This window comes from Apaloderma vittatum, unplaced genomic scaffold (genome assembly GCF_000703405.1).
Source record: "Apaloderma vittatum isolate BGI_N311 unplaced genomic scaffold, ASM70340v1 scaffold14959, whole genome shotgun sequence".
Lineage (NCBI taxonomy): Eukaryota > Metazoa > Chordata > Aves > Trogoniformes > Trogonidae > Apaloderma > Apaloderma vittatum.
Genome location: NW_009736116.1, coordinates 211394 through 223918, shown reverse-complemented (window position 1 = coordinate 223918; position 12525 = coordinate 211394). Strand labels below are relative to the sequence as shown.

The following is a 12525-nucleotide window of genomic DNA, read 5'->3' as shown; positions in this document are numbered from 1 at the left end:
TTCCAGCCTAGGCCATTCTAGGATTCTGTGTTTGGGGGTAATTTTTTTTTATTCCTTCCCATTTTATTTTTTTAAGTACTTACTTTAGACAAATCCCAGTATTTTGCCATTATCCACTTTCCCTGGAGTGTGGTTGCTGCCTTTTTTTGGAATATTGCTTAATTTGAAAAAAAAAAAGTGTAGTGAAAAATGCAAAGCTCAGAATGTGAATTTCTCTGTTAAAACTAATTTGCCCTTTGTTTTGCTTATTTAGACTTGCTTAGATTTTTACATTTATTTTCAGATCAAAGTCTTGGATAACCCATCAGGTGTCTTTCATTTTATGCAATCCCTTGCCTTGCTAATGTCTCCTGTCAAGTAAGTATGAATATGATTTCATAAATATGTTCTGATAATTTAAGAGTAGAAAACAGGACACACAATCTACTTATAAAACTCTGAAAGTGCATTGCAAGCCAAGTGCATTGCAGGCACAAATAATAGATTCAGTTTACTTCAGTTTCTTTTTATTCATTCATCTTAAAATGTGCCCTTGGCGATGTGTTCTCCTGCTGTGCATGGTATGGTGCAGCTTGCTTTCGGTTGACATTTTGGGTTAGAAGGAAGTTGGATGTTGGGATTTTAATTGTTTGGTTTTCCTTTCTGCGTGTTTATTTAACTTGCTGTTGTATCTGAAAAATGTAAGGTTTTGTATTGTCTAGTCTGAAATCTAGTATCCCAGACCTAATGTGGTATATTACATGGAATTGGAACAGCCTTTATTTGAGGCAGCTCTCCTGGAAGGTCTTTAGATGTAGTAGCTCAACATCTGTAAAACCAGTCTTATGAACGTTGATGTGGTGTCCGGCCAATGTGTCTACAACAGTTGTATGGGGTGGTGGCCTGCAGTTGTCATTTTGTTGACTCACCAAGTGAATGCCCTAAGTGGTTGTTGTAGAGTATGTCTTCTGAAATAATACACTTTATTTTTTAAAAGGATTTTTCTTATGCATGAGCAAGAACAGTGTTATTTCTTGCATATTTAAGTGTGCTTGCTATACAGGGCTGCTAGCCATGTATGTTATTCAGAGTATTGCTTGCAAGATCATATACTGAATACAGTAGATTGGTGTGAGTTTTGGAGGATATCATAGAATTATAGACTTTTTTAGGTTCGAAAGGACTCTTGAGATCATTGAGACCAACTGTTAACCCAGCATTGCCAGGCCCACTACTCATCTGTCTTAAGGACCACATCTGCACGGCTTTTAAATACCTCCAGGGATGGTGACTCCACTACTTCCCTGGGCAGCCCGTTCCAGTGCTTGACAACCCTTTTGGTGAAGAAATTGTTTCCTGATATTCCATCTAAACCTTCCCTTGTGCAACTTCAGGTCATTCTTTCTTGTCCTACCACCTGCTACTTGGTTGAACAGGCCAACTCCTGCCTTGCTACAACCTCATTTCAGGCAGTTGTAGAGAGCGAGAAGTTCTCCCCTCAGCCTCCTTTTCTCTAGGCTGAACAACCCCAGCTCTCTCAGTTGCCCCTCATCAGACTCGGTCTCCAGACCCTTCACCAGCTCTGTTGCCCTTCTCTGGACCCACTCCAGCACTTCAACATCTTGTATTGAGGGATCCCAGACTGAGCACAGCACTCAAGCTGTGGCCTCATCAGTGCAGAGTACAGGGCGCAATCCTTGCCTTGCTCCTGCTGGCCACACCATTCCTGATACAGGCCAGGATGCCATTGGCCTTCTTGGCCACTTGGGCACACTGCTGGCTCGTGTTCACCAGTGCCCCCAGGTCCTGTTCTGCTGGGCATCTTTCTGACATACTTGTTAATTTCTTGCTCTTGTATCTGTCTTTTAATATTTTCTCTGAATTCAGAATTTTTATCTTTCTCATTTATTGTAAATTTGTTTTTTCACTTTATATCAGAAATCGGGCGGACTTCATGTGCCATATGAAACCGAGTGAAAGGACAAGTTCCTCTTCATCTGGGAAAGAATCTGGAAACTGGACCCTGGTAGATGAAGGAGGAGAAGAGGTACAGCAAATGACTTCCTCTTTATGCTTTTGCTCAAGCTTATTGTATCCTCTTGTGAAATGGAGGAAGAAAAGCTGACTTCTTCAGTTAAAAAGCGTAATTTGAAACTTAGATCTTTTATCTGTGAAATAACTGTAGATAGTGGAGCTTCCAGGAATGGGTATTATCAGATAGAATTTTACGTGTTTGAGCTATTGTGTGCAAAAGGAGCATGGAAGTAGAAGTGTATTTCAGTAGGTCTTCAGAAGCTGGGCAGGACTAACTCAACCTTGCCTTTAGTTCTGTTTCCTAGCTGGGGAGGGCTTTCATTTAGGAACATACACAAAAGAGGAATTTAGGAACTTGCGTGTGTGTGGGAAAGAGAATTCATTTGTAATTTCTTTGTTTTCCTCTTACAAGCAAACTGCAGTTAGCACTGTAGTGAAGCCTTTTTAACATGCTTTTTATTATAAAATAACTAAAAGTGGCTGTATTTGTAGGATGAAGATCCTGAGACAAGCTGGATTCTGCTTTTGGAAGATGACTTGATTGCCCTGTTGTCACAATTTCCATTTCATGAGCTCTTCCAACAGTTCCTTGGGTTTAAGTCTGGAGGTAAATCAGCTGCTAAAGAGTTAGTCCTCATTTTGCTTACGCTAATTATATTAATGACTAAGACTGCCAAGAATGCTGCTGTATTAGGAGAGTCTCTTGAGTGAAGTAATAATAAACCTGTGCAACAGCTCACAGACTAAATATATGATATGGAAGTGTGGGCCATGTGCATGGGGTAACTTAAAAACTTACAGCAAGACTAGCATGCAAAACATTGAAGTATTTTCCTTTTAGTTTTGATCTGCTCTACAGTCATAGTCACAGATGTCTTTCAGACAATTTTCCCCTTTGCCCCTCTCAGCTGTAATATTACTGTGAATTTTTTTTTTTTTTTCCTCTGTATTATTCATTCTTTGTTTTTTTTAAATCTCTGGACAAGTACATGAAGATAACTGCTTGCTAGAGGCCTTATAACCTGCGTAGTTTATCTGTACTTTTGTGCTTAACAGATATTTATTGTTAATTTCATGAACAAAACATGAATTCCAGTTCCAGCTGGCAAACAGTTCATTGTTATGAACAGTAAATTGTTGTTTTGAGTGCTTGTTAAGTTACTTAATATCCAGAATTCACACACTTTTTTGAAACTAATTTTTCTGTCTTAGGTGCTTATTTTCCTGAAAAAACAACTCCCCAGGAGATGATGAAGATTTTTGCTTTTGCAAATTCCTTAGTAGAACTTCTGTCTGTGGGGTTGGAAACATTTAACAGAGCACGGTACCGGCAGTTTGTGAAACGAATTGGTCAGCTGATCAAGTAAGAGAATATTTTTATCTGTGATATGATTAAATCATTTTCATACAATCTGTTTTAGGAGCTGCTAAAAAAACCCCAAACAAACAAAACCCCACACCAACAAACCCAGACAACAATGACCAAACAAAAATCACCAAACCCCACCAACCAAAACAAATAAAACAAAAAAGCCAAGCAGTTCTTAAGTAGATTTTACTTTGAGTGTTGTTCAGTTCAGGTTTAGCCAGTCTGGGAACTTGAAATCTCAGGGCCCTTGACTCTGAAGCTGCATTTGAAGGGGAGAATTGCAGAATCAGAAAGGGCTGTGGAAGACTGGGCTGATTTCCATCAGGGGTGTGCTTAGGCTTGTCTTGGAAATCACTGAAATCCAACAGTTTCTTGAATCGTCCCCATTTGTAAGCAGTGTTACTGCTTGCTTTCTGTTGTTGTCTGGAGTTGTTTTAGGGTTTTAATCTGGTACTTGAAAATTGACGTATTGTTGCAGTAAGAAGATGTAATTGAAACCTAGAAGTTGCTCTTTATTTTTTAACTATCTAGCATTCAGTTCATGTGGCTTCTGTTTGTTTTCAAGGGGAGATGCAGTTAAGTCAGAAACAAAGCAAAATCCCTGTTTTTCTTTTTGTTATTAGAGTGGTAACCACCTTGATATGATTATTCCTTTATGAGCTTTTTGCATGTACTCCTGTTTCATTGTGTTCATTACCTTAAGGTAATATAATGCTCTAAAGTTTACACACAAACTAATTCGGTATAACTGAATATTATTCATTGTTTGTTTGCAAAACCAAGGAAAGATAACATGGGAATTCTTGACTAACCCTATTTGAAAAGGAGAAGGAAATGCTATTTATATGGAAATCTCTGGAAACCAGAGAGTGAAAGGTTCAACATACCTTTTGTCACCAGACTCTGATCTGGTTGCACTTGCTTATGTTTTTGTGATGTTGACATACTTAATGATCCTTCTCCAACTTGTTCTGCTGTGCAGGATGACGCTTTGCCATGTGAGTGACCACTGGGCCATATATGTTAATGACAATAAACAATATGGATCAGTAGCTCATCTCTACTCTGTGGAAAAATTGCAACTGGAGTTTGATGAGCTGTTTTTTAGAGCTGTTCTACATGTTCTGAAGGCAAAAAGGTAGGCTCTGTCCCATGTGATTGATATTGGCTTCATCTTGGAGGAGTTAGATATTTGGAGTAGCTTTCAATGCTTAGTGGTTTAAACAGGACTGCAGATACGCAGGGTTTTCAGCAAATTGGTGGCATCAAGATGGGGAGGAATTGCGCCTTGAATTCTAGCGTCTGATAGTAAGCTCTGAGGACTTGTTCAGCTCAAAATGAGGTTAACTTGGTGTCTGAGGTGCTAAGACACATCCTCACATTCCTGATTCTGTTATGTGGCAGGCTTGTGGGCATACTGGGATTTATCAGAGCAAAACTGTTTCAGTCTGCCTCTTCAAATCCAACAGATTGGGAGTCTGGTTGTTCATGTCCGAGATGCCTTACGAAACCTTATCCAGCAACATGCTTTGGAGGCTCTTCTTTGTTATGCACTGTGCAGAGAGCGAGCACCTGGAAAAGCTCTGCTCTGATCTGCAACCTACTGACTGCAAACGAAGACTCACAGGTAGAGTTCCTACATTCAGAACCAATTATAATAGATATGGCTCCTGCTGTGTTCTTTGCAGGTTCTGTTGTTGAGTGCACCCTCAGCAGTATGACCACTCCACAGGCCTTAGAAATGTCCTGGGCAGTTTGTGGTCTTCCAGTACTTGTTTGCCCGGACTCTCATTTTAACAGGAATTGCTGTGTCTAATTAAAACTGTGATTTTAGTTTTCTTTCTGGACAATAACTGCTACTGGTTGCTCCAGAGAGCTTGTTAATACCCCAATCTTCCTGTTTTCTTTTTTGTTTCTTGCCCTAAACTTGCTGGTTTTGGCGTCAGTAACTTGCTTTGTGGGCATCTACTCAACTTTCACAACTGCAGTTGTTTTCCTTGTCTCAGGCCCTCTTGATGCTTTTCTTGACCTCTGTGCCACCTTCTTCTGTTTCCCCTTCACTTCTCTGCTGTGTTGATCTCCATAGTGACTGTGGTTGCTTCAGCTATAGCACAGTTATTTAGAATCACAGAATTATTGAGGCTAGAAAACACCTGAGGTCATCAAGTCCAGCCAACTGCAACACTACGTTCCCTTTTCTGCCTTCATGGAAAGTATTTCAGGACTTGATTGATAGGGAGACAGGTAAACAAAGCAGTAACTCCCTACTTCACAACCTTGTTGCTGTATTTAGGGAGAAGCAAATCTCACTCTGACAGTTTTACTTTTCAGCTAGCTGATAGCCCAGCGAGCTGTTGGAACATCAACTAAATCTTTTAGCGGAGAAGTAGATGAAAATGGTGATCTTGAGAGGTTACTGAGCGTCTTTTAAGTCTGTGCAAGCTCAGCTGACGTACAAGACTGTACGCAGAGTAGGAGAGGGATAACAAGAACGTAGCTGTGTATGCTTTATGAAGTGCTGATCTGATTAGCACTTGCCAGCCAAAGCAGTAGCAGTTACACTGTTTCAGTAGCACTTTGTTTTTGTGAGAAATTTTTACTGCAACCCAAATAAAGAGAATGTAATAGGATGTGGTGAGTTGCAGCTTTGACAGTAACACTGATTTTTTTTTGTTGTTTGTTGTTTTGTTCAGGCATTGCTTTGCTTCTGGATAACTTCTATGTTTAAAAGTCCCTGGTATGCTGATGTAGTATATTTTTATCCTCTTCATTCTCCTCGAAAGATTATGTCAGCAGAATACTATTTTTCACAAATGTCTAGACAGGGAATGTCAACAGTTCTTTCAGTGAAATCCATCTAATCTATTGAAAGAGCTTCTTTTTACTGACATGAATATAATGCTGACTTAATTTCCTGTAATCCATACCCTAGAAGACCATGGCATTAACAATCTCATGAGGGGAACCTTTTTTATTGTTCTCCCTTCCCAAATTAAATTTAGGAAATGTTAAGAGTGACAAATCTCCATGAGGTAGCAAGCCTTGGTAGTTGAAACTTTAGGCTTACGTATATAGTGGTGGGAGCATAGTTGCTTTTAAGGAATAGTTAGAAATAGCATGATAAAATGGAGCACAGTGATGGAGCTGCACTTATGGAGGTGACCTCTTGACTGTGAGAGCTACCAGGTGTAGAATGACCCCCTGGGGAAATATGGGAGGTCTGGTTACTCAAGGTATTCTTGATTGGACCAAATGTTAATAAACTTACTGTGGAACATGGATTTTGACTGACAAGCAGTGACCTTGCAGTTTCTTCTTCGTGTTTGAAACCTGTGTGAGTGCAAACGTGTTCCCTGTAAGTTTTATGAATATAGGACTGTTTTTGTCTTCCATGGTGATTGAAGATGAGAACCTGCTGAACAACGTGTCTGTTTACAGCTTCTTTACTGCCAGTACCAAGATCTAAGGAGCCACTGGGTTTTTTTAGGGTGTCTCTGAACTTCATTTTTGGTGAGATCAAATAGAAGAGGCAGGGAATTGGCTCAAGTAGCAACTGTGTGGTGAAGATGTCATCGCTTCACTGTGAGATGATAGGATTTCAGTGGACACTCTCTTCTTTTTCCTTGTTCCTGTTCTTTAGTCCCAAGCTGTGGCTTTGAGGTTGGCAGGGTGGCGTCTGCAGCATGTGGAAAAAAACTCTTTACTTCAGTTGCACAATCCCCTAGCACACTATTTATGAGATGTATTGGCTGTACAAGTTTGACCTTCTCAGACTGAAGTACAGTTGCAGAATTCCTCAAAGCCCTTAAAATAGAAACTAACCTAAGTGGAAGTGTTTAATCAGAAGCATGCCTATGCAGATAAACTAGTTGGCTGCCACAATGAGTGCTTTTTCAGCTGCTCAGCCGCTCTCCAAACCAGTTTACAACGCAAATGCAGCTTTCAATGGCTGTTTTGCTGCGCAAATTTCAAATTATTTGGAAGAATAATGCCCTGTACAAGTTTCAGCTGCTCAGCCGCTCTCCAAACGAGTTTACAATGCAAATGCAGCTTTCAGTGGCTGTTTTGCTGCACAGACTATTTCAAATTTATTTGGAAGAATAATGCCCTGTACAAGTTTCTTTGTACCCTTACCTTCCTGTTGTCCCCCATGCCGAGGAATGAAATGTTTATTCGCATTTGGCAATGTCGCAATATTTGGTTCAAAGAGGAAACCTGCACTGAATTCAAGTGAAAGCATCTCTTGGCCTTCCTTTCCTGTACAACTTCTGTTCTCTGTTTCCAGAGGTATTTTCCCAACAAGTTCATTCAGTAATTTTCTTGCATAAGGTTTGAGAAACTGAAATGGAACTTTCCTTGTGACTCTTGGATGTTAACTTCGGCCCAGGGCTAGAGGCTTGAAGTGTTTTTATTTGTAACAGGCAGAGAATAATCTCCTCAATTTTATTGCTGCTGAGATCGTGGTGTAAGGAATGGGCGGAGACTCAGCTTGATCAAAACCTTTCTGCTTGGATGGGTTCAGCTTTAATCTTACCTGTTTGCTGATTAAAACTAGAATCTTTTAATTCCACAGATTAAGTCCAAATTACATGAATTGCCCTAGTATGTAACAGAAGCCAAAACCACGATAATAGTTTTAATAAACAAAAAGATTCAAGCATTTTTTTCTGTGGATAAGTGACACTGCATAGTTAATACTAAAAATTGAATTCCAGCTGTTCTTGAAACAGCTTTAGCTTTCACTATGAATCACTAGCCTATTTACTGAATGATATGGGTTCACTGCTTGTTATGGTGTTTCTTGCACCTTATTTTTAAGCAGCTGATACCAGCCTTTTCTGAAGAGAGGATACTAACCCAGTAATGGTAATTCTTTTGTTATCAATTCTTCCTCTGGGATTGGACTGTCAATAGATGTGTAAATATTGATGATGCATGTTCTGTAATAGTTCTTTTATCAAGTTTCTTTCATGTGACATTTTTCTAGACCCAGAGCATCTTGACAATTTTGAGAAGTATCTCAAATCTATGAACTGCTCAGAAGAAATCTGTCTGCTCACCACATTTGCTCAGATGGCACAAACCAAACGGGCTGATATTGATGAGGATTTTGTCAAAATCATTGTTCTGGAGATATATGAGGCGAGTAATATTACTGGTCTATTCAGACAAAAAAATGAATGTGCTCTTTACCTAACAGCGGAAGATGTGAAACGTTCATGGCTTCTGTAGTTTATTCTACTATCAAAGAAAGTGCTCCTTCTGAGGTTTATAATCTAGTACTGAATTCAATATCCTAAAGTGTATGTTTTTCTGGGAGAAAGAACAGCTTTTCCATAGACCAAGCCAAAGTGAAATAAATGAACAAAAATTGCATTGCTTTATTTTTTCTTGCAGAGATCTGGCTTGTAGCTCTCAAGTTCCTTGTGTTTGGTGTTGGATTTTTTTTTTTTGGCACTTACGATGTGATAATTTCCTTGCCTTCTAGGGCAGTCCGTTTGTGTTTTAATGTTGGCATTTACCAACTTTGTCCAGGATCACTGAGAGCAATTCAGTTCTGTATTTTCCAAAACATATTTTATTGTGGTCTGTGAAGGTCAGACATAACTTCTCTCTGCTCATCTTCTCAGGTGTCTTATGTTCGTCTTTCCACAAGAGAGACATTTTCAAAAGTTGGTCGAGAACTCTTGGGAGCAATTGCCGGCATCCATACACAGATTGTTTCTGTGCTGCTGGATCGAGTTAGAGAGACCATTGAGCAAGTTGGGATGGTAAGTGCTAACATTTATCATTTGCAACAGGCACACAGTTAAAACCAGAGGACATATCAGACTGTGGTGTAAAGCACAGCTTGGTATGAAGGGATCGTGTTAAGTACCTGTTTATGGGGTTGTTCTTTGGATCATGTTACTCTTTAAGATGCAAGTGCACATTGCTGATTATTGTTCCATGCTGAGTACTGATTAGCCTTTTTCTTTTTGTCCCTCAAAGGTTTCTTTATATCTGTTTAAAGAACTGCCATTGTACCTTTGGAAGCCTTCTTCCTCTGAGATAGCACTGATCCGTGACTGGTTATTAAATTACAACCTAACAACAGTGGAGAATAAACTAGCCTGCATCATCTTGGAGGGGCTAAACTGGGGATTTGGTGAGCATGTATGTATTAAAAACAGGAGGCCTGAAGTTGGTAATTTTTACAGAGTAACAGTGTTACGCAACCTGGGACTGCAACTGATTGTCAAAACAGTTAATTACATGCTTTTATGTGATGGCGTAGGATGGGAACTCAGTGGCAATTTTGCAGCATTCTGCTTGAGGCTTTGCTTGTGTTCCTTTCTTGTATTGCTGCAGCTGAGCTGAAAAGGGATATTTAAGCAGGAGTTTCTTCACTCTAAACAAGAGGAAACAGCTAACAGGAGAATTTTTGTGAGTGATTTAATATATGTGTGGCTGCAGAAATAGAGAAATCCTCCAAGAAGTGTGTGAGACTGTTGTGACTGTAGTTTACAGGCCAGTGTTTTTCACTGTGCAAGGAGACTAATGATTGAAATTAGAAATTTCAAACCCCTGAGCAGTATTAAAATGATTGGAAAATATTCTATAGAGTGGATTACTCCAGGAGCATGAGTTCAGGACTCAATTTGGAGTGAATGCTTGGGGTTTTTTTTAAGAGAGAAACAGAAATAGATTGAGGGAAGCGTCCTGTGTACAGTGATGCATTTTAGCACTGTAATCTGTGCATTTGATTGTACTGAACTTTTCTTTCTGTGCTGGTACTTGTACATGAAGATTGTCTTTTTCTCCCTGTTTCTTGATGACACGTGAAAACAAAGGAATGATTGAAAAAATTAACTGTGAGGTCTTTGCTGTGCATCTTATCTGTACCTTTTGATATGAGGAAAAATAGTTTTTTAATCTGGCGATCCATAAGAAGTTCTGTGTTTCAATACAAAACCCATGATAGGTGTTTTTTTTAGTTTTGCTTTGGTTTTAAAAGCAAGTTTTACAGTGTCCATAATGTGTAATTTAAAATGTCATTCTTTGGATTAATTGCTATAAATCCACCAAATGCCCGTGAGAAGTGATTATGGTTACTTTTTTTTTCCTGGAGGTAATCTAAGTGTTGAGCTTTGTATTGCCCAGTGTGAGCATGTAATCTTGGGCTGAAATTTTTATTACTGCTCAGGATTTTGTCTAGGTATTGTAATCTTTTTTGGGCTGTTCAAATTAAGATATATTTCTTTGTAGTACAACTGAGTGATACAGTTGTAGAGACATTCAAAATGAGGCAAAGTTTTGTCATGTGATTCTGTTTTTAGCAGGATGCTCTTCATCTGGATCCAGCTGTCCATGCTGAAGTTGCATTGATGGTCCTGGAAGCATATCAGAAATATCTCTCCCAGAAGCCATATGCTGGGCTGCTTTCTGAAAGCATAAAACAGGTATTCCTTCCTCAGAATTACAGAAACAGCTTATTGATAATGATAGGTAGGAAAAGCTGCAGACCAAGACTTGTTTTCTGCTTTAGTTTTTAAATGCTGTTCTATCTCCTTACTACTAGAACATAATACACTAAGTCTTGGTATTTTGGCACCTACAGACCTCTTTGAAGATAGATTTATACTGAACCCACCTGGATCCAATCCTGCATAATGTGCTCTAGAGGATCCTGCTTTAGTGAAGAAGTTGGACTAGATGATAGAAGTTTCCAGTTTGTTCCCCTTGTAGGTTTGCATTATTAAGTCAGCCTGTAGTTGGATGGTTGCAAACTGGTCTTGCTCCTTTGCTCATGTGGAGTTGGCCAGTACTTGCTTAGTGAAAGGCTACATGCTGTTACTGGTGAACATAAGACATGCTTCTTGTGCCCTCAGCTCTTAGTCTTAATTTAAAGACTCAAGACTTCAGGAGCTTTTCGGTAGTGATCAGTGCTCTTACCTGAACACCCTATGAACATTTATTATGTTGATTTTACTTTCTTCATTCAACAGTGTGCTGTATGTCCCGACTCAAGACTTCAGGAGCTTTTCGGTAGTGATCAGTGCTCTTACCTGAACACCCTATGAACATTTATTACATTGGTTTTACAGCATGCTGTTGAATGAAGAAAGTATGTCCCCAAGTTTTACAGAAGGGGAATGGAAGGATAGAAAGATCAAAGTTAAAAATCCCTTATCTGGGTATTCAATCCAAGATGCTTCTGTTCGTTTATTTATTCACAGCTTTTAGCATTGTGCTGTGCTCTCTTTCTTGTACAAACGCCTTCCTCTCTCCTCCTCCCCTGTGCTTTTCTCTTCAGTCTTCTCTTCCCACCCTTTGAATGTTCCTTTTTTCTTCTCTGCTTTTTTCTGACTTACTCTTCTGCAGTCTTTGATCATGGTTTGTTGTCTTGTGCTCCCTAGATGAGTACTCTTTTTAAGCCTGTTTCAGCCTTAGTTGCCACTTGTATAGGTGAATCTGTACTGACTTGCATGAACTTATAACTGGAATTTGAGAGAAAATAATGCTTGGGTTCTTGTACCCTCACTCAGAGAGGGTGAAATATCTACATGGGCTCCCAGCTTTTCAATCGACACTGGTCTTTCAGAGCATGTACAATAGTTTTTTCCAAAGATTTATAATTTCTTCTGATCTAGGCAGTGTCTTTTTGATAACAGGCACATGTATATGACACAGAAACACTGCCTGTCCATGTTAGACTTCTTTATAAGGACAGGCTGTCAGATTTTAGCCATTTCTTTTGGCACGTTATTTTTTTTTATATACATGTTTGGTGTATATAACTTTTCTTTCACTATCAGTCTTAAACATTACTGAAGATTGTGTGTGGTTTTAGTTTTGTTTATTTTTTTTTAAGTAGTAAAAATAAAACTTAATCTGGGATTAATATCTAATTTGGAAAACTTTATCCAAACAGGCTAGATTGGTAGCCTTTACCAGAAAGAATGAGTGAGGGGAGAGGGGTGGTGGAAATCAAGGCTGTAGAAACATACATTTCAGATAAACTTAATTGGTGGCACTACATGGTATGTCTGAAGAATAGTTACTGTTGCTCTGTTCTTGTGTCATAATATTGTGATTGAAGGAGAAGCTCCTCCAGGCTGACCCAAGTACTAGGCTAGTTCCAAATGTGCTGTGGTGTGGTT

General features: G+C 39.2%; 1 protein-coding gene across 1 annotated transcript in view; it reads left to right on the top strand.

Moving 5' to 3' along the window:
- Positions 1-253: 253 nt before the first annotated feature.
- Positions 254-12525, top strand: part of EPG5 (ectopic P-granules autophagy protein 5 homolog (C. elegans)) — a gene marked incomplete at its 5' end in the record, with an annotated part of 49472 nt that continues 37200 nt past the window's right edge. The window contains 10 exons of the mRNA XM_009876858.1: positions 254-357; positions 1918-2026; positions 2506-2620; positions 3226-3376; positions 4365-4520; positions 4852-5009; positions 8370-8524; positions 9013-9153; positions 9374-9538; positions 10705-10824. Coding sequence (XP_009875160.1) covers positions 254-357; positions 1918-2026; positions 2506-2620; positions 3226-3376; positions 4365-4520; positions 4852-5009; positions 8370-8524; positions 9013-9153; positions 9374-9538; positions 10705-10824 — 1374 coding nt within the window. The remainder of the gene's footprint in view (positions 358-1917; positions 2027-2505; positions 2621-3225; positions 3377-4364; positions 4521-4851; positions 5010-8369; positions 8525-9012; positions 9154-9373; positions 9539-10704; positions 10825-12525) is intronic.